The sequence below is a fragment of the Talpa europaea genome (assembly GCF_964194135.1).
Source record: "Talpa europaea genome assembly, chromosome: 2".
Taxonomy (NCBI): domain Eukaryota; kingdom Metazoa; phylum Chordata; class Mammalia; order Eulipotyphla; family Talpidae; genus Talpa; species Talpa europaea.
This window is the reverse complement of record NC_140068.1, coordinates 15,948,775-15,968,821: the sequence shown is the minus strand read 5'-3', so window position 1 is coordinate 15,968,821 and position 20,047 is coordinate 15,948,775. Positions and strand designations below refer to the sequence as shown.

Genomic DNA, 20,047 nt, shown 5'->3' with positions numbered 1-20,047 from the left:
GATGGGTTTCTGAGATTCAAGCTCTGCAGTGTGCCAATCATTTCCTTATCTTGGGAAAAATTCCAGTTTTCTTTTTCAAATACTGAATATAAGTGAAAACTAGTTCTTGGATAGGAAGTTGATAAAAACACAAGCATGAAAATAGGAGACTAATACCTGCCCCAGTTAGTGGAGGGTTCTTGGGCAAGTCATTTAGTATCTTCTGAGCTCACTTTTTTTATATATGAAATCAAGGTTTTCACATCACAAATCATCTGTAGGGGCTGTTCCAGATAGAACATTCTAGAACAAAATTCTTTCTTTTATTTTTCCTGGCTGAGTACACAGAGATGAACTGAGGTTTATAACTTTGTGTGGTATATACATTTAGTGACCTGAAGGGAAAGAAGAAGCTGAGTGTGCTGGCATTTTTCTGTACCCTTTTATCTTCTGTGCTTTGGGTTTTAAATGTGCATGATTCTATGATTTTTTAAATTAGAATGAAGTTTTTGCCTTTTTTTTTACATTAGTGTGATTTTTGTTCCATCTTATTGAAAAAGATTTAAGAGACAATTTCACAGTATAACAAATTTAATTAAGTTCAATCTAAAACAAGTGACTGTATTATGGTAAATCCTAAAATGATAAACAATCACAACTGCAGCATTTAAACTAAATTCACTTATTACTGGCTTGTTCTGAATCTGTTTTGCACTAAGATGAATATACACAATTCAGACTAGTTAATTTGAAAGCTACAAGTTGAACAAAAAAACCTCACCCTATATTATTATATTGTCTAACATAGAACACCTACTCATTTCAGAATTAAGAAAATTTGTAAACTTAATATGATTTATGTTTGCCTCATCTTATGTCCTGGTGAATGAGCTCTGGATTAATTTTATCATGCTTTCTTCTTTGTCTTTATCATGCTTTCTTCTTTGTCAACTTTGGTTTTCTTATTTATGATTAATCAAAGTAACAATTCATGGATATGTTGTAATGATTAATGGGGTCCGTAAGTTATCACAAACTAAAAAAAGACCCCCATGTATTCCAAGTCATTTCTCCTTCCTGTTTGTGGCAATTGGAGGATGAGCAGGGAAATAACATATTTTGCATGCTTGGAATTGCTTTGAGAATTACTTTGGAATTAGTTTGAGAGAATCACTTTAAGGCAGAAAAGTAAAGATATAGCTCAAAGTGATAAGGATAAAGAGAAAAGATGAGGCTTTGATAACTTTGAAAGGAGAAGTAGAAAGAAAAAAGAGCTTTCAAAATGTTAATGTTATTAAAATTATGCCAAGGGATCTTAGGCAGAAACAGCCCAAATTTCTAAATTAGATTAAGAATGCCATTCTTCAGAAGAATCTAGTTTTATTACCATGACTATTTCTAGATTCTTTGCACAGGGTGGAGGGAGCCCAATGGAGTGTGGTGGAAGCTATAACTGTTAATATTTGCCATGTATTTCCAGATCCTATTTTGAAATAAAGGCAATTAATATATAGAACCTGTTCTTTCTGTCCCATTCCATCCCATCCCTTTACCACTGTCTTGAAGTACACATTCTCCATAGGTTAGTGTATATTTTCCCCATTAATGGTTTTATAGTTTTTTTTTAATATATTTTTTTCTTACAAGTGAAAGTTTGTACTCTCTGACCAGCATCTCCCCATTTTCCCCATCATTTATCCCTTGGCAACCACCATTCTACTCTTTGTTTCTCGAAGCTTGATATTTTTAGATTATACATATAGATGAGATCATATTTGTGTTTACTGTCTGACTTATTTTACTTAGTATAATGCCCTCAAGGTCTGTCCATATTGTCATAAATGGAAGATATCCTTTTTAATGGTTGAATAATACTCCATTCCATTGTGTTGCAATTATCCCTATATTCTTCAGCTCTAAAATTTCTGTTTAGTTCTTTTCTTAATTGAGATAACATTGGTTTACAGCACTATAAATGATTCAGGGGAATAAGATCACATCTCCTCAGATATTTATCACTACACTACACCCTCCCCTAGAAGCTGGGCTGGCCTTGTGTCTTGCCTAGATCAAAAAAATGGCAAAAAGCTGACACTGTGCAAAGTAGAGATCTTAATATATAGTTTTATATCTTAATATATAGTTATGTTCAATTATGAATTGCTGTGTAACAAGCCTTGCCATCACAGTGGCTTACAAAAAAAACAACTGTTAATTGTTTCTCATGGTTCTGTGGGTTTACTTGGCCCAGCTGGGTCTCTTTTCCCTTCCATGAGGTATATGGAGGTCATCCACACAGCTGCCTTCTGCTGGGCGCTGGCCTGGGACATTCCCAGTGGCCTCTCACCCTTCAGCATGGTGTCTGGCCTTGAAAAGAGAGAAAGCAGAAGCTGCTGTCCTCTTTAAGGCTAGGTCTCTACTTTGCACAGTGTCAGCTTTTTGCCATTTTTTTGATCTAGGCAAGACACAAGGCCAGCCCAGCTTCTAGGGGAGGAGAAAACAACTTCACCACTTAATGGGAATAGCTGCAAAAAACTGTGGCCATCATTAATCCACCATAGTGCACTCTCATCATAAATGAGTTCCAGTCCTCCCACACGCAAGATCATGTAGACCTTCCGGAGTACAGTGACAATCTTGAAATCCAGTATTTTGTGATCTGCATCAGATCCAAAGGCAAATGTGATCAGGTGCATGTGTTCAGGTGTGGCACCTCTTACTCTGGCAGCCTGGGCACTGAAAAGATAAGTTATCTGCATCCCAGACACCCACTTGATAATGGCAAAAACAGGCTAACAGAAAACCTCAGAAAATACTCCCATTCAATAAAGTTGAAATAGAAGGCAAATAGTTGTCACTGGTGATAATGGCAAATCTGAAGTCGAGCCAGGCATGGGAGTGCCCGCCAGGTGTCCTGTGCAGGGGCAGCGAGTGTTGTTGGCGACAGACTGCTTCTGCCTCTTGAAGTGCTTCTCTGCAGGCCTTCAGCTGAGCAGATGCCTCTGCCTGTGTACTGCTATCAAATTTGGGAAAACCAACAGAAGAGGGAAAGGGAAAGTGATCAAAACAGAGAAGGGAAGAACAAAAGGGACTATGGTGATGGTTCATGGGTTAGTTATGGTGCTGAGAAAATTATGGTGTTTACACCTGAGGGGAGAAATCAAATCTTGTACAAAAATGAACAATGATGTAAGAAAATAAAAGTTAATTAAGAAAATAAAACACACAAGAGCACACACACACACACACACACACAAACAAAAAGTCAAAAACAAAATTTGGGGGAACCAGACATCACTTTTTCCCTTTTTGTCTTAGACCAGGGAGCAAACTGGTCTGTGTCCTGCTTTCATGTGACTTGTGAATTAAAAAGGGTTGTACATTTTTAAAAGGTTGTTAAAAAAAATACAAAACAGAACACATAATAAACAAAAAAGAATCTGTGACAGAGATGGAATGTGACTTGTAAAACTTAAAATATTTACTATGTGGCCTTTTATGGAAAAATTTGCTGACCTCTGCCTTGCTAATCATGCCTCCTATGGAGATCAGGCTAAAATGTGCCTTTTCAACCAGCAGATCTAACACAGAACCAGCCCAGGAGATTCCAAGCTGAACTATTCCTTCTTAATATATTAATCAGGCAGGCTTCTCAAGTATAGTGTAAAATTATAACCTTCCTTCTCAAGACAGTTCATGGGAATGAGGGATATGTGATTATACTAATACAGTAAATACAGTATGATTCCATCTTGGGTGAAATGTAGTTCTCTTCATAGAGGGAAGCTCATGGAATTTAGACTGGACTTGGAAAGATTATACAGCAAATGGTTATATTGATTATGGTTATATTGAGCTGGAATTGGGTGGACATCTGGGCGTTCCCTTTCCTAATTGTTGAAAAGTGTGCTATTTTGAGTACTTTTTATCTTCATTTTAAAAAAAGTTTCCCTCCTGATTTCTTCTACTAACTATGTAGTGTTATTTTTGACATGTAAACAGATCCTTGTAATTCAGTGTTAAGAGTGAGGCAGCACAGTCCTTGGTTGAGTTGGTTAAGATAAATTGAAGAATTTGATTTTATTTCACCTTTTTAAAAATTTGACTTCAGCAGTTTCTAAATTTTCATATAAAAAAAAGAGAGGTGATGTATGAAATATCTTCTGATCTGCTTTAATTCTTTTCCCTTGCTTGCTTTCAGGAGGTGTGGTCTTGTTGGATTGAACTGCTTCAGTATTTGGATCTTGAGACCACCTGGCTAAATGCTTTGGAAGAGCGAATGAGGATCACAGAAACCCTCCCTGAGAAGACAGATGCTGTCAATGAAGCCTTGGAGGTGGGCGCTTGTGTTATTGAGCTGTTTATTATCGTTGCACTGAGGTCAAATGGGTGTTAGAATGAAGATTGTAGTGATGCATGCTTGACCAGCACATTTGCTTCCTCAGTAATTTCCAGCGTAAACTTGATTTATACAACTATGTGTATTTAGATTATTGGTGACCCGATAACTTAGCTTCATGAGGTGGTTAGCTGTTTGTTAGTATATTTTAGACATTGTAAAGCATGCTTGTGATCTCCCAGCTTGTTTTTACTGCTCCCTGGATAAAATCCTGCCTTTGTTACTAGGACACTTGCTCTCTTGTTTCTTCCAAAAGTTATTTTTGCCCACTAGACACTGCTGTGACTGTGTTTATCAAGACTTCTACTCTGTTATCTTCAGATATGAAAAGTTGAAGCATGAGTTGGAGAGGGCAGTATTTGAGACATGGGACTCTATGTGCTGAGGCTGGACTCAAGCTTCCTGGGCCCTCAAGGTCCCTTGAATCTCCGAGGCTGGAGATCAAGAAATAGAACTGATGTACCATTGTTCTCCAGTTCCCCAGCACGGAGGGTGGCATAACTTCATGATTGTTCCTTCTATGGATTAAAATGGAAAGAGAGTATGTTTGCTTAAAAAGAGGAGAAAGAGGGTTGATAGGATTTTAAAACTGTAGGGACACGATGTGGTGATAGATGGAGGACTGGATTGATGGTCAGGATAAAGACAAATATGGTACCAAAATTCTAGAGGCTGGATACTCTTCTGGAGTAAAGAGGCCATTTTTTCAAACAAAACATTGGTTTGAGATTGAGAGAATAAAAAGAAAAGCCATAAAGTAATTACTTTCAAAATGTGTATTTTCTACCTGGTAAGATGATGCCATCACCTGGTTGTCCACTCCCCACTTGGGCTGGAGCCCCTGAGGCTCCAGAGCTGTTGACACCTGACAAATGGAACTGACTGAAGATTGGACATTGGGTATCTTCCCTTGTCTGTGGTTCTTTGGCATCAAATGACAGAAAGAAGTTTTAGAGACGAAAAGAAGGAATGGGCTAGAATCAACTTGTGGAGCACTAGTACCATCTCTTCATAGGGTGATTATCACACGTCCTCTGGATTCCCCCATCTGTTGTAGATGTGAGGGAAGAAGTTATATGTGAATATATGTCAAGTCAACACTGGTGTTTCACATCATGACATGAAAAAATAAAAAGACTTAAATACCCTTCAAAGGATGTATATTGTGGCAAGTTGTAAAACTGTCAATTCTATTTGAAATTTTTCCATGTGGATGGTGCCATCTAATGATGGGCTCAGTGGTGGATGAGGACACATTGGTAAGAAAATCTGTTAATGAGATAGTTTCAGACATCGCTGCTGAAGGATTTACTTCTTATGTCAAATTTTAATTTCTAATCAAAAAATTTATTCTGTAATATATCAGGGTGATAGAGCTACCTTATCACACTAAATAGAAAAGAGTCCAAATACTGTTTCTTTTTGGAAGAGCCATTGGAAGTGAGACACTTAAAAAAAAAATCCTATTCAAGGTGAATATTTTCTTAATTTGAGAGCTAAAACATGATATTCTAGAATTATGGCATATGAAGAATAAACTCAAGTGCAAAATAAACTCTATGATAAACACTTTTAAATATTTTAGAGTATTTCTTCCTAAATATTATTACTTTTGTGATATATACACTGATATCACATATTATAGTAACTCAATCAAAGACTTTGGGGTTATAAAGTCTTTGGAGCCAAGTTGGAATCTTAGCTCTTTTTCACTTACTGTCTGTCTGTAGACAAATTATGTAACCTCTCTAAGCTTTAGTTTCCCATCTGTAATAGAGGAATAATATTTAGCTCTCAGAAATAATACTTAACCCTCATATTTAATCAGATTTATGTTTATAAAAGTATGTATCTAAAATAGTATCTAGCTTTCTGTATAAATACAGAAAAATGGCCTAATTTTTTGTAATATATTCAATAACAATTTGAGATTTTTGGTCTTATTCTGTAGGTAGATTTTGAGAAAAAGCAATTTAATATAAAGGGTGACATTTTTAGGATCCCTGACATTTGGATTCTAATACATCTTTTTCCTCTACCTGTTCAGTCTCTAGAATCTGTTTTGCGACATCCAGCAGACAATCGCACACAAATTCGGGAACTTGGCCAGACTTTAATTGATGGGGGAATCCTCGATGACATAATCAGTGAGAAATTGGAGGCTTTCAACAGTCGATATGAAGAACTGAGTCGCCTTGTAAGAGTCGGGATAAGCAGGAGTGTTGATTGGGTGTATATGACCTCAAGACTCTTTATCAAGGGGAAAAACTAGTAGCCAGCAGTCATGGGGAGGTGGGGGGTGTGGGGAGAGATGTGTGTGAAAGGCACTGAACTTGGTGGGGAAGAGTAGACTTAACTTCTAAGGTAGGCTGAACCTGATGACTAAAACATATTATCTTTGAGGTTATTGCTACTTATAAACAATTTAATTTCCTTTCAAGACCATATGATAGCTGTATATAAGAGTATAACTGAGAATCATCCTAGTAAATATTAGACCTAGCAGAATGTGACTTGAACTGCTATTATTAAATGACGCAAACTCTGGACACATATTCAGAATGATTCACAACATCCATATTTATAGCAGTAATTAGAGAATGGAGATTGTTTTTAGATAGGAGGTCAGCTAGATATTAGATGCTTTTCAACATTAAATAATAACTATTGATATTTAGATCATGAATAGCATCAAACATAAGCCAAAGTGCAGCAAATAATGGCTCAGCATAATGTGTATCTATAGAACTTGTTTAGAAAAACATGTTTTTACTGTAAAATTGAGTTAATGCATAGAATGCTGCTTTCTGCCACAATAAAGATGTTAGTACTTACAAAAAAATGGACAGAATAGATTTATATGCTCACTCTACTGATAGGCATTCTTGATATATTTTATGTTTTTAATGATTCATAGCTGATTCATAACCCCACTTTTCCAAAATTTATTTATAATAAATGACACATTTTTGTTCTCTGATGTGTTATGTATGAAGTATTTTCATGTTTTGTCATTGTGTGTAGAAAGAAATGAAAATGAGTAATTCATTGCAAGATACGTAAGATACCCTAAAAGGACCTCTTCAGGATCGCTGCTTATTATTCATTTACAATGCCTGCCAAAGTCTTGTACTAGTGCTTTTATGGTCTGTTTCTTTTCTTGGTGGCCAAGACATAAGGTTTTTTTTTTTTTTAATATTCAGTTATTCATGTTTGTGTTGAGCAACTAATGATTAAATTTTTCCCCTGTGTAGGCAGAGAGCAAACAGATTTCATTGGAAAAGCAGCTCCAGGTCCTCCGGGAAACTGACCACATGCTTCAAGTCTTGCAAGAGAGCTTAGGGGAGATGGACAAGCAGCTCACAACTTACCTGACTGATAGGATCGATGCCTTTCAGGTGCCTCAGGAAGCTCAGGTACTGCCCTGGACTTGAGGGTGTTAGATTGAAATTGCTTCTTCCCCTAAAAGAGACCCAGCCCCTCCTGGCATCCCTGCCACAAGTCAGAGAGAAAGGTTGACCTGTCTTATGGGAAGGTGTATGTGTCTGTATGTGTGACCCAGGCAAATGACTATCATTTTATTTATTTTTTAAAAGATTTATTTATTTATTTTTATACAAGCACTGGGAACAGTCAGAAGCACGGGAGGGTGAGAGAATTCACTAGAGGCAGAGCAGGGAGCAAAGCAGGCAGAAGGACCGAAGTATACTGCTGAGGGGAGCAGCGGGCTGCAGGAGACATCTGCGTGCCATGTGGGACCCTCCTCTGGTGGCCGGGGAGCAGCCGGGGATTGAACCGGTGCTGCAGAGGCTGCGGGCAGCTTCGCAACCCAGCGCTCAACCGCTGCGCCACTGGGGAGGCCCAAATGATTATCATTTTAAAATTATAATTTTCTTAGCTATGAAATTTGGAAAATTCCTTCTTTATAAATGAAAGGTGAACGTTAGAAATGACTGATGCAAAGATCTTACTTTGTGCATAGTACACTGTAATCCTATAATATGACTAGCCTGTGTTAGTATTATACTGCAAACTCATTAATGTTTGTAGTGTGATCAACATCATCTTCCGTATTGTGCAGCTTTGTGGAACTTCCTGTTTTTAATTTATTTTTATAATTTGTATTGAAGTAACATTGGTTTGTAACTTTATGTAAGTTTCACGTGCACAGCATTATCATTTGACATTTGTGTATAGTACAATAGGATCGCCATTAAAAGTCTAGTCTCCATCCTCTATGATAAATCAACACCTTTTACCCAATTTATGCATCTTCCTCCCCCTTCCATTCTGGTATACCATTTTGTTCTTATACTCTAAGATACTATCAGTATCTTATCTTAGAATATCCTGTAGTCTAAGACACTTTTGTTGCTTATCTTGTACATCTGAGTGAAATAATATGGTATTGGACTTTCTCCACCTGACTTATTTCAGTTAGCATAATATCCTAAAGGTCCACCCAATGTTGTTGTAAATGGCATGATTTCATCTTCATTATAGCTGAATAGTATTCCATTATGTATATAGACCACATTTTCCTTACCTACTCATCTGAGGAGGGGCATTTACTTTTTAAGGAGGACAGTGGCATGGTGAAGGATACATTTGGACTTTCAGCAGTCATCTTATTGTGGTACATACACAGCTTGATTCTCAGTGACAGACACCTGCCACTTGTATAATGATATAATGCAATGTCACTTCAATAAAAAAATTAAAGGCATGTTCCCAATTGAAAAGAACCCAATTCTCTCTTCTTTCTAATCTCTTTGCAGAAAATCCAAGCAGAGATTTCAGCTCATGAGCTAACTCTGGAGGAGCTGAGAAGAAATACACGTTCTCAACCTCCCACCTCCCCAAGTGGCAGGACAGCACGTGGCGGGAGCCAGGTGGATGCGCTGCAGGTAAAGAGGAAGAGCGGCTCCTTTTACTTCTCTTGTATTGGACAGAAGGAGAAGATGGGAATGAGCAGACTGCATGAGTTTCTTTGGCGTGATGTGTGATGTAACCTCGGGCAGTGGTGATGGATTGATGCTGCATGGCACCCAAGGGCAGCAAGGACATGCTGCCACAGGGCTGGAAAATATTGAATCTGGTTTTTATACTTGAGTGGAGAAGTGAGAGCTAGATGTAGAAGCTGTCTTTAAAGATTTTTCCATTGATGCAGAGCCTCTGGCAGCAGTGTGGTGGCCGAGTGCATGGGTGCAAGCCTGCTGGTGCTTTCACAGTGGATGTGAGATTGACTTGCTCTCTGAACTCATGGTGTAGAGCATATTTAACTTCTGTGCCTCTGAACTGAGCTAAATGAGGCCAGTTTAGGCTTTTGTTACACCTAAGACTGAGACACTGAGTTGCAAGTATTTCATGACCCCAGACTGTGCAGCTCACCCAAGTGGCCAGGTGGCTTCAGTGAGTTCCTCTAAGGCTTTCTTTTGGGGGTGGAGGGGTTGTTGCACTGAAATTTTTATTGTGTTATATTTTATAGCTTTTTAACAGTTTCTGCTATACTAATAACATCTCAGAGAGAGATTAGTGTTCTGATGTCAATTATTATTTTCATTTCTGCAAACAGAGGAAACTTCGAGAGGTGTCTACCAAGTTCCAACTTTTCCAGAAGCCTGCTAACTTTGAACAGCGCATGCTTGACTGCAAGCGTGTGCTGGAAGGTGTGAAATCAGAACTTCATGTCATGGATGTGAAGGAAGTGGACCCTGACGTCATCCAGACCCACCTGGACAAGTGCATGGTGAGGCAGTAGGACGGCTGATCCCAGCAGCTAATAGAGCTTCTTGTAACTTTATGCACATGGCTTATTCGGTAATTACTAGTCTACAGTGAGCTAGGATTTGGGATTGGTGATGCAAAACAGGTTTAAAAATGGTTGACTTCCCTGTAAGGAAATTAGAAGAAATAGGAGACATAGCTAAGAGAGAGTAAACCCAACTATTGCAGTGTGATGAGATAGAAAATTGTGTGTGTGTGTGTGTGTCTATTTTACATAAATAAAAATAATCACAGTATGAGGTTAGGAAAGAATTTGGCATAATGTGACTAACAAGCTAAGACTGAAAGGATAAATTTGAGTTAGCCAAAAGAATCATACTTAAGATGGATGACAAGAATATTGCAGTGTAAAATTCATTCACAAGAAAGTGAAATTTAAAATTTCAGTTTATACATTTTAAGGCTAAAATGTGAAAGAATAGTCTGTTTAGAATTGATTTCAGAAATATTATAGCACAAAAATAAATCATTTGTAAATGAAATAAAATTTCAAGTTTAGTCTTAAGATATGAAAGAAATTATTTTATAAGTTCTAGGAAATGGAACTTAATTCTATTTTAATCTTGACATTTATAATTCAGTTGAATAGAAATTTCAAATGTGGCTAAGCATACACCATCTTGGAATTAGTGTTCTGCTTGGGAAAAATCATGAAGAAGCTTAAGATAACACTTGTGGAGACTAGAAAAGTCTTGGAAGAGTTGCTCTTTTCAAGACTGTAATACCCACGGGTCTGTTATATACTGCAAGTTGTGTAATGACTCAGAAGCTGAAATGGGTAAAAGAATGAACAAATAGGATAAATTTGTAAGTGTGAGAGAATATATATGTAAGTTTATATATTTACTGATATATAGAGATTAACAAAGCAAGCAGTGCCCTTGACCTCTTGTAATTTTAGTCTCTTACTATGTGACAATATCATGTGAAATACTTCAGGTCAAGGTTGCGATGAATGGAGACAGAGAACTTTTCCAGAATAAAGGTTTTGGTTTCCAGGAAATTAGCAGGAGGACAGCCTTTAATTTGACCTACATGTCTTTGATTTCTATAGTTGTATATGTATTGATCTGTTGGATTTTATGTGTGTTCTTATGTAGGAGCAATATACTCATTGTAGCAGATTTGGTACTTTAAAGCATTGTAAGAAAATACTTCCAAATCCAACAACTAAAAACAACTAGTGTTGACTTTTTTCTAGTAATAGTGTGTAGGATTTTTTAAAACATAATTTTGGCTTTCAATTTGTAGTCCTGATGTTTTTCCATTTTTGCATGGGAAATATAGTATCATGTGAATCTCATATTATCATATAAATCATACTTACAACTTTGTCAACCTGTAAAATGCATGTCTTTTTTTTTTAAATAAAGATTTATTTATTTTATTTATACAAGCACTGGGTACAGTCAGAAGCGCGGGAGGGTGAGAGAATTCACCAGAGCCAGAGCGGGGAGCAGAGCAGGCAGAAGGACCGAAGTACACTGCTGAGGGGAGCAGTGGGCTGCAGGAGACATCTGCGCGCCATGTGGGACCCTCCTCCGGTGGCTCAGGAGCAGCCGGTGATCGAACCGGTGCTGTAGAGGCTGCGGGCAGCTTCGCAACCCAGCGCTCAACCGCTGTGCCACCGGGGAGGCCCAAAACACATGTCTTTTTTAAACAAACAAATTCTTTTCATTTTCTTACCTGATTTTAAAAAGTCATTTAATTTTATTCATGATTTGAATGGAGTCTGAGAAAGAGAAAGCCCTTTGATCTCCATAGTTAGTTCTTACCTGTCAACTTGTATAGGGGATGTTCTGAAATGATTCCATTTAGAAAGTTTTCACTCTCAGTTATAAAATTTGTCTTGCTTTATTTTTAAGAAACTGTATAAAACTTTGAGTGAAGTCAAACTTGAAGTGGAGACTGTCATCAAGACAGGTAGGCACATTGTTCAGAAGCAGCAAACTGACAACCCCAAAGGAATGGATGAGCAGCTGACTTCTTTAAAGATCCTCTACAATGACCTGGGGGCCCAGGTGAGCAAACTGCCCAATACCACACCCCCTTCCCCACGCACACCTTTGTCACCTTTGTGTATTTTAAAATTTCACTTCTGGGGGAATTCATGCTTGAATTTTTTGTATTAGTAGTAATATTTTCAATTATCTCAAATTTTTATTGTATTTCTTTAAATGCTTGTATTAATATTACAATGATGAAGAGTTGTATAAATATTTATTTTTAGTATTTAATCCAAATCGTTTTTTTATGTTTTACGGCTACTAGCATTTCACAGGTTATTCTAAGCAAACTCTTCAAATAATAGTCCCTGTATAGATTCACTTTATTGGTCATTGATTTGTAAATTGAATCGTCAGTCTTCTGAGAAATGCAAAAACATCAGCACTCTAATAAATAGTAACTGACAGTTCACATTTATTAGCAGATTTAAAATCCTTTCTTTCTTTTTTGCATAGAAGAACTGGAGTGTAGAGGTAGAGGAAGGGTAGGCTGGAGGTGGCGGGAGGATTCTCCAGAGAGAGAGTGAGGAGCAGAACAGGCAGATTTTAGTGAAATGCACTGCTGAGGGGAGTAGCAAGAGAGACCAGAGAGGTCTGCTGCACCATATGTGGGTCAGCTCCCTGGCTGGAGATCTAAATCAGGCCCTAGTAGCGTTAGCTCTGAGACTTAACCCCTAGGCCACCAGGAAGGCCTCATTTACTGCATTTTTAGTTAAGTGGTTAATCACAAAAAATATAATTGTGGAAATTATGTGTTTCCTCCTCAAGTCACTAGATTATATTGTATATAGGGGTGCTTTGAAACAGAGATTCGCTTAAGAGGATTCTAAGGCATTTTCTGTTCAAAATGACATAAAATTTATCGATCCCTTTGTTGCAAAGACTGGGCCAAGTCTGTTGTGTTTTTCTCCAACGCTCATAGTGGGTTTTTGAGGGCTTACTTCTATCAAGGTCACTTAAGGAATAAGTGGTAGAGCTAAGGTATGAAAACTCAGGTGTGCTTGACACTGAACCACAGCAGTACGACTGTCCCCTTGCAGGAGTGCGAGAACTAAGGGATTCTAGGATATAGTAGAGATTATGTGTGTCCTGGGGGTTAAAGGTGAATCAGTTTGGATCTTTAGTTAATATTTTGTTTCATTAACTTTCATGCTCATTTTCCCCTCCCTCCATGTTGCCTCTCTCCTTCTCCCTCTCCCATCTTTCTCTTTCCTTTTCAGGTGACAGAGGGAAAGCAGGATTTGGAGAGAGCATCACAATTGGCCCGGAAAATGAAGAAAGACGCTGCTTCTCTCTCTGAATGGCTTTCTGTTACTGAAGCAGAATTGGTACAGAAATCCACTTCAGAAGGTTTGCTTGGTGACTTGGATACAGAAATTTCCTGGGCAAAAGTAAGTTGCATTTCAGATGAACTTCCAATGTTACCCCAGTGTTAACCTGTGGCATTTGGTTCAGGGCAATCTGGGGGATGTCATTTCTCTCCATTTCACATTAAATATAGCCTTTTTCTTTTTCCATTATTTTTCTACTTCTTTGTCCCTTAGAAAGGATAGGATGTTTCAAAAGCAACTATCTTAATAAGGTATCTTTGTCTTGATGCTAAAAGCATTAAACTCATACGGATCACTCACAAAGCCATGATAGGCATTATGCTTTGGTGGTCCTTGAGAACATTATAATTATCACCTTCCAAAATTGATGACATTTTTGAGTATTCATTCTTTATAAAGTATTATGCTGAATTCATTTGTTAATTCTCCTTTAATAATTTTTATACTTGTAATCTTTCTGTTGCAAACCACTTGATGTAAAGGGCACAGGAACAGAATTTTCAAAAAGTCAGTAAGAGAGCCAAGAGTTTTCATTAGCCCTAGAGTTATTTTGAGATCACAGAGATTAGAGAGTTAATTTGCTGGTTCTGTTTTTTTTCATGTGGTCAAAGAATTGAAGGAAACAAAAAGTAGTTTTTTTTTTTTTTTAAAGCAAAACATTCTCTTTTCCTAAATGTTGTGCTTAAGAATTGTGCGTCCCTGGAGTCAGTGAAACAGTCAGTGCTTTGACAAGTTTATATAAAGCCACGGTGTCTCTTTGGACATCCTTTATAGTGCCCAGGGAAGCGATGAGAGGTACTGTGAGCTGGTGGACAACACAACTTTTTTATTTGAATGCTCTGTGGAGATAAATTTGAAAGAAAATCAAGAAATTAGACATCAGAGTATTCTCAGTTTAGAAAATAGCTCATGAAAATTTTATGTCATGGGCTATCTGTATTCAAAAGAGGATAGAGAAGAGGATATACAAAAGAAATGAAAAATGGTGGAATTCTTGAGTATATTGTGGATGAAGGTAAAGATACCAAACTTTATTTTCATCAAATTCAAGTTTTTCTAGGAAATATCTTGGCAAAATTCACTTTTTGAAAGTCATTATTTTTTTATTAGTAAAATAAGTCATAGATGCTTGCTGAATGATATTTGCATAGTGCATAAAAAAAGACAGCAACAAGTCACCTATAATCAGAGTACCTCATTATTGCTTCAGTTTTTACAGGCACATATAGACATGCATAGATACTAGCATAAAAATCAAGTGTTTTGTGAACTTCTTTTAAAAACTTACACCTTTAACATTTTCTTTTATCTGCAAGTGATTTTGTATCACATGATAGAGATGAACACAGCATTTCATTGTAGATTTTATTTTTCCATTTCTCCATTCATGTCCATTCAAATGATCAGTTTTCCCTATTGTAAAAAGAAATGCTGTGATGAATATATTGATGTAGCTAAATCATAGCATACATTTATAATTATTTCCTGAAGATAAATTCTTAGCCCTGAAGAATATTGGGTCAAGGAAACTATCCATTTTAAAGTCTTATCCTTATTATGAAATTGTCCTTTAGAAATTTGCTTGCTTGTTTCAACCACACCTTTGAAAACGGTAGGCGAATATAATGTTTTGGTTGCTTAATTAGAACATTTTCATAAGTTAAAAGGCCATTTGTAGCTCCTTTTAAAAATTTGCCTTTTGTAATTCTGATCACTTTTCTACCACCAGTTTAATCTTTTAATTTAAAGTTCTTCACCTGTTATGACTATTAATACTTAGAGTGCTATGGATTTTTATTTTCCCACTATAGTTTGCTTTCTGATCTGATTTTTTTTAAACACTGCTATTATGTATTTTAAAAAGAAGAAAGTCAATATTTTTTCTTCATTATTTATGCCTTTAGTGCTTGGAAAGCCAACTCCAAGTTTATGTAATTATTTGCTTATGTTTTCTTCTAGTCCTTTTATAGTTTTATCTTTTTACCTTAATGCTTTAATCCTTCTGGAATTTATTTTGGTGTATGTCATGAGGTAAGGCTCTAACCTTTTTTCCAAATAGTTAAGCAGTTGTCTCAGCACTATCTATTGAGTCATTATCCTTTCTCCATTGATTTGACATACAAAATTCATATATCCTTTCTGTCTGTTGGTTTCTTTGTTTTCTGCTTTGCTGATCTGACCTTCAGAATTGTTCTTCAACTGTTAACTATATGGCTTTATGAAATATTTTAAAATATTTTAACTTGCAGTTAATTGATTGCCTGTCTTTAATACTTTTGTTTTTGTATACATTCATATAAATTAAAGAGTTATTATTTTCAAATTTTTAAAACAATTCTGTTAGAAATTTTATTTGAATTGTGTTAAATTTATAGATGTGTTTTGTGGGGCATTGACATTGTTGTTATATTCAGTCTTTTTAGTAACTTGGTATATCTCATTTTCCTCCCAAATTCCTTTTTATCACTACATGATGCTGTTTTTTTTCCTTTATAAGCTTTATGTATATTTGGACAATGTTTATTCCTACATATTTATCTTATTTTTATTGGTATGTGAATAGTATGTTTTTTTTTAACTAACTGCTTATAGCTTGTAGATAAGTGATAACTGGTTTTTGTTTAATTTTTATCCTCTGTCTCTGTGTATTCATATAAATTCAAGTAGTTTTTCAGTTGATTTTCTTCAGTGTTTAGGGAAAAAACTTAGAATAATAAGTTTGTCTTTGCTGAAACAATTCACTTAAGTTCCCATTTAATCTTATTTCAGATGTAAAATAACGGAGATTTTGTATATACACATTAAAAATTCTCAGCGCATTCTCTTTAACTAGAGTAAATCAAACAAAATGTCATATAACATAATCACCTATTTGCTCAATGTTGTGTTTTGGATTTAAGAAAAATGGTATTTTTTTTAAACAATATTTCAATGTATTTGCACTTAAATTTTAGTGTGAAATTTAAGTAACATTGCTAAACTTACATAGTATTTTTATTCCTTGGATATCATTTAATTTTATTTCTAATGTAGACCTGTTCTTTACAATAAAATCTAATTAACATAGGTAGTACACTATTTGAGTTTAATAATTTGTAGCTATTTCTTATAGTTCTTAATGATTGTCCTAGTCAATCAGTACATAACCTTTGAAAGAGTACAAGAAGTCTTAACTGCAGAGAGCAAGCTGTGGGTAGTCTATTTTTGTAAATCTCTCTGCAAAAGAGCACTTGAGAAATATTTTAATATCTTTCTAAAAAAATAAATATATCAGTAGTTGACATGGCCAAGTGAGTGTTTATACTTCAGTTCACTTGTGTTTCATGCCTTCCAACATGTGATTTAATGACTTAAGACTGCATACACATTTCACTTAAAATGATTTTAGATGTTGGTTTTAAAAGGTTATATGCATAAGGGTAGATATGTGCGTATTACTTTTTAATTGGAAGAACTTGGTAGTTTTCATTTTAGCTCAACATTCTTTTTCTAGTTCTCTGTCTACACATTTTCCCTGGTCAAAATTAAGAATGTGAAATCATCATACCTTGCTGAGTATTACCTTTGTATATTATGATAATTGTAAAACCAAAGCTTAGTGTGCCAGTTCTAAGATTTACTTACCATGAAGTATTTTATTTGTAATGCTTATACAGCAGATTGTATGTTAAGTCACCTAGTTAGAGGACATACTTGTTGCAGTTAAATACAGTGTACATCTATATTTTCCTGTATATTCAAGGAGATAACTTCATTATTAATATTTTGCAATTGTGAGTTCTGGATTAGTTCTGCCTTGTCAGCTTGTTTTTGGAAGTAAAATCGATCCTGTATTCTAGAGCTTTGATGACGATAAATGGTGTTTGTATGTTATAAATGGAGTTAGTACTTAAAGTGAAAGAATAATTATCTTTTCTCATCTGACTTTATTGTATTCTTTGGCATGTGCATATTAAATGTTTTAATTTTTATTAGGAACTTTAGCAATATCAAGGTTTTGAAACCTTTGATATCTGATAAGTAACCTAGGGAGTCACGAACTAAAATGTATGTGTGGAAGAAAAGTCAAAAAACACTAAGGCTAAATAAACTTTTATACTGTTCTGAAAGATCAAGTGGGTCTTGGTATTTTTATTTTCTAGACTATCTTGAAGGATCTGGAAAAGAGAAAAGCTGACTTAAATGCCATCACAGAGAGCAGTGCTGCCCTCCAGAACCTGGTGGAGGGCAGTGAGCCTGTCCTGGAGGCACAGCTGTGTGTGCTCAACGCAGGGTGGAGCCGCGTCCGCACCTGGACTGAGAGCTGGTGCAGCACCTTGATGGTGTGTTTGGGTAAAATGTCCTGTTGGGAAATCTTCCTCAATTCTTTGAAAATAAGTCTAGCTTTTATTTTCTCTGTGCCAAGATAATATTTTGCTTGTGGCTTATTTTCATTGGGTTACTTTTAATTTTTTCCTTTGGAAAGAAAGGTAAAAAAAAAAAAACAACCTAGAAAGAATTCAAAGTGCCTGTATTAAATAGTTAGAAAAGTCATTTGTGAGATACGTAGGAATACGAACTTAAAAAAAAAGATTTATTTATGTATGCATATGAGAACTGGGGTGTTGGCCAGAGGTGAGGGGGTGAGAGGATCTACTAGAGACAGACTGGGGAACAGAACAGGTGGATCTACTAAAATAAACTGCTGAGGGGAGCAGCGGACGAGACAGGAGAGGTCTGCTGCGCCATGTGGGTCAGCACCCTGGCCGGGGATTGAACTCATGCTGCAGTGGCTGTGTCTAGCTTGATAATGCTGAGACTTCAACCCCTGCACCCACCACCAGGGAGGCCCCAGAAATATGTACTTTAATATTTTGGTAAGTGTACCTTATTTTATGTTAAAAATTTAGTATATTCAGTTTTGACACTATGGTCGATTAGATACATACACATAAATACATTTATAGTGGTCTAATTGTGTTCTAGTTAAGAGCACAGCTTCTAGGGTCCGATGGCCATAGTAAAACTTGTGACTATAATCTGGGTGACCTTGGTCAAGTTTCTGAAGTGCTCTCTATGTCTTAGTTCTCTCATAGCTAAAATGGGCATTATTATAATTTCTACTTCATACAGTTTTGTGATGATGATTTTATGTAAAACATAAGGCACTCATATAACCATACGCTGTGAATTTTAGGTATTATGACAGTTGTTAAATTCCACATTCTTACAGCCCTTCTTTCTGTATTTTGAATCTGTGCTTTCCAAATTCTCCTTCCAAATAATTTTTTCCCAATCCTATGAGAGCATTTGATTTACCAGGTTTATTGAGTAAATACATCTGATACTCAGCAGTTCTTACCTGGAATTCATATCACTGTCAAGCCTTTTCTCATATTTTATATTCTCATTTTGCATTTTCAGCTATTTTTTCATATTATGGATTAATAGTTTGTTTCCTCATCTTTTAAGCACTTTTTTTTCTCTTTTCCTTTATCCAAAGAGCTGTTAGTTTCATTAGATTTCCTGATTCTTTTTGATCAAGTTCTAGATTCTTGCCTTAGCCTCAGCACTTTGCCAAGTTTTACTAAGTTTAATTGTTTGCTTCTTTCTTTAAATGTATTCTCTCAATCATATTTTATATCTTGCTTCAGGAAATATTACTGAGGTCTGTGCCAGATTTTATATTAACTGCTGGTGACATTCAGTTAAAAAGTCAAAGGGCCTGACTTCTAAGGAATTGCAGTCTGTTGAGTGGGCTGAATCTTAGTCAGCCCATTTTAATTATTTTATATTTTTACTTCCTTTTTTTGAAATATATAATTAGAGTTCTGAGAACCAAAATTACAATCTATTGGTTAGTGCTTACAAGTTCATGTGTATAGTTTGTGTTGGGATACAGAGTGGATACATGGGATGGCTGAGAAAATAATTGGCCCTTCCTGGTTGTGTCAGGGAATATTTCATAGTAGAAATGTGTTTTTATTGTGGATGTGTTGGTTTACACCGACGGATTTTCATATGTTGAACCATCCTTGTGCCCCTGGGATGAATCCCACTTGATCATGGTGTATTATCCCTTTGATGCATTGTTGAATTCTGTTGGCAAGGATCTTGTTGAGGATTTTTGCATCAGTGTTCATTAGGGAGATTGGCCTGTCATTTTCTTTTTTTGTGCTGTCTTTGTTTGGTTTTGGTATTAGTTTTTTCTTGTTTTTTTTTTTTTTTTTTTTTTTTATTTTCCTCCTTTCTGTTGGTCGGAGTGTGCAGGCTTTGTGGGTGGGGGAGGGTAGCAGGGTTCCTACCTTTCCTCTCTTCTCATCCTCTTTTATGACAACCTTCCTCTACAGGCAGTTTGATAGAATCACCCGTTTATCTTCCATGTCCTGGTTCTCACAGGGACCTGCCGCTTTTCCTCCCTTTAACTTTTTTTTTTTTTTTATGGGAGGACTTACTAGCAGCATTTCCCTACTGCCATGTTCCAGTTGTACTTATTGTTACTTCCTTAAACAAGTTTTTACAAATTTTGATTAACGGGGACAAATGAGATTATTTGTTTTTGAAGA

General features: G+C 36.2%; 1 protein-coding gene across 1 annotated transcript in view; it reads left to right on the top strand.

Moving 5' to 3' along the window:
* The window catches only part of UTRN (utrophin), a gene marked incomplete at both ends in the record, with an annotated part of 425,527 nt that overhangs the window by 115,299 nt on the left and 290,181 nt on the right, over nt 1–20,047 (top strand). The window contains 8 exons of the mRNA XM_084229017.1: nt 4,181–4,315; nt 6,426–6,575; nt 7,633–7,794; nt 9,157–9,285; nt 9,954–10,127; nt 12,031–12,186; nt 13,392–13,562; nt 17,645–17,824. Of these exons, the coding sequence (XP_084085143.1) occupies nt 4,181–4,315; nt 6,426–6,575; nt 7,633–7,794; nt 9,157–9,285; nt 9,954–10,127; nt 12,031–12,186; nt 13,392–13,562; nt 17,645–17,824 (1,257 nt within the window). The remainder of the gene's footprint in view (nt 1–4,180; nt 4,316–6,425; nt 6,576–7,632; nt 7,795–9,156; nt 9,286–9,953; nt 10,128–12,030; nt 12,187–13,391; nt 13,563–17,644; nt 17,825–20,047) is intronic.